Source organism: Triturus cristatus, chromosome 1_2 (genome assembly GCF_964204655.1).
Source record: "Triturus cristatus chromosome 1_2, aTriCri1.1, whole genome shotgun sequence".
NCBI lineage: Eukaryota > Metazoa > Chordata > Amphibia > Caudata > Salamandridae > Triturus > Triturus cristatus.
Genome location: NC_140580.1, coordinates 959745787 through 959747960, shown reverse-complemented (window position 1 = coordinate 959747960; position 2174 = coordinate 959745787). Strand labels below are relative to the sequence as shown.

At 44.6% G+C, this 2174-nt stretch overlaps 1 protein-coding gene across 1 annotated transcript; it reads right to left on the bottom strand.

The window, feature by feature from the left end:
* Window positions 1–777: 777 nt before the first annotated feature.
* CYSRT1 (cysteine rich tail 1) lies at window positions 778–1961 on the bottom strand. Its single transcript, XM_085610119.1, has one exon. It carries the CDS (start codon window positions 1819–1821, stop codon window positions 1402–1404), a length of 420 nt encoding a protein of 139 aa, XP_085466245.1. The 5' UTR covers window positions 1822–1961; the 3' UTR covers window positions 778–1401.
* Between the last annotated feature and the right edge of the window lie 213 nt (window positions 1962–2174).

Below are 2174 nucleotides of genomic sequence, written 5' to 3'. Positions count from 1 at the left end.
CCCCCCCCCCCCCCCTCCGAGACCCTATCAGGTGATTAGCCGCGCTCTATAAGAATCCTGGTTGAGTGATTGAAAAAGCAATAACAATGCCTTTAAATGTTGTATTTATCTTGTCACATGTGCTGTGGATCAAAATCAGAGGTCAAAGGCCAGGCTGGGACTTGTGATCAGCTGCTGCTTATTCTTTTTCACATGGCGATTGGGGTCCACTTTTCTCCCCGACAGAAAAGTTAGAGGATGCAGTAAATGGAACTATTTGAAAATCTTGCTGGGGTACCCAGAGTGAAAGGAAAGTCTGAGGTGTCTGTCTAACTCAAAACATTTACGTACCTGTAAATGAAATGTACACATTTCAAAATACATCAGCTGTTAGGAAAAAACAACTTAACCACTTTTTGGAAATATTTGCAGAAACCAGAATTCCATACATTTGTGCATTATATAGTTTTATCAGTAGCATTATCAGTAAACCTGCATGTCAGTGCGAATTATTTCAATGCAAATTGTGGTATGTAAATAACAGTGGCTACCACACCATGCTTTAGTAATTGATTTACTTCTGAGTGTGTGCTCCAAATTCCACCACTGGTTACACTACTCATGCAGAATCGGAGCGGCAGCACCCAGACTTCTGGAATTGTTCTAGCACCACTGCACAGATTACTTTGTGCACGAGACAGGTTTTATATTAAAATCAGTCCTCATAATGGTCATGGTCACTTTTAGCATGTGTCACACCTCACACCCCCGGTCAACAGGAAACTCTAGAAGCAATGATGCATGTAGAATTGATATTTATTTAAAACATTTAAACAAAACATAAAATATTTGGATTTGCACAGCAGAGGTATAGCAGGCTTGTTTCATAATACTTCATTTACAACTCTACTCATTTCATTGTTCGCTCCTTCATTCGTTCGGTCAAGTATGCTCCAGGCCTTCATTCTATGGCCGTTTGTCACCTGAGCACGGTAGCATCCTTCAACACTTTGGTGGGGAGGGACCCCTCGATGCGCGCTTCACATTTCTCACTGACTATTGGAGTAACAGAGTCCAGTCACATCTGAAGACCAATATCAGATGAAGCCTGGAGGCCCTCCTAAAGTTCATTGTTATTCACAAACAGAGTAAAAAATATGGGCACATCTCGTCCAGGTGTCGACAACTTCCTGCAGTGTGCTTCAAGGCACGCGATTGGCACAACGGCATCTTCCTGAAGGAGTTTGTTCTATTGCCCCAATAACAACCCTCCCACCCAAAACCAGAACCTGGAAAAAGTCATTTGTTGGCAATGTTTCAGCAACGTAACTCACCAGGCTTTTGTATAAAGAGATGTTCAAAAGTAACTTATAGTAAAAGTCCTTCTGAACAATTTCAGCAGTAAGTGAAACCCACTGGGTATTAGGAGACGACGCAGCAACATTTCCGACAGCAGGGGCAAACTTTGCAGCAGCAGGCACAGCAGCAGGGATCCGGCTCGGACTCCAGCAGATCTTTGTGGCGTTTGTCCAAGTCAATGGTGTACATCTCTGTGGGGTGATCTCCGTTTGGAAGCTTCTGGCTGGCATAGGGGTTGTAAGGACGTCTCCACGACTCCTGGGTTCTGATTGGTGCACCGCTTCCTACACCAGAAGGCTGGTATGGATTGGTGTGACTGTCCTGCGGGTCACGCATAGGATAGGTGGGCACCACAGCAGGGTTTGCAATGACTGGCCCTGTAAAGTCTTCTCCGAGATAGTTCCGAACAAAGCTACTTTTGAGCTGGGCGCGAGGAATAGTCACATGGGCGTATGGGTTCTCAACGCTGATGCCTTTATCCATGTTTGTAAGTAGAAACCAACAGGTTCTAAGAAGGGATATACAAGAGCCGGGGAAACCCACAGGAGGTGCAGCTAAGACACTACAGGAGGACCTCTTCACCAAAACACCTTACGATGAAATCAAGGAGTTGTCATTTTCAGGTGCCCACTGACGAACCAGGATTCACAGGAAGTCTCCCAACTTTATACCTGGGAAGAAAAAGAAATAGAATGAGGAAAAGAGGCACTTCGCGAACTGCCCTTATTACTCGAGACAGACCAGGACATAATCTGCATTAATCTAAAACAGTGAACCAGAGTCAGCTGGTTATTCTCTTTCCATGGTGAGTTTAGTAATCAACAAAGGAAGGCCTG

What these genes read in the sequence shown, in the direction of transcription:
- CYSRT1 (XM_085610119.1), bottom strand. Translation starts at nt 1,821, where the DNA reads ATGGATAAAGGCATCAGCGTTGAGAACCCATACGCCCATGTGACTATT.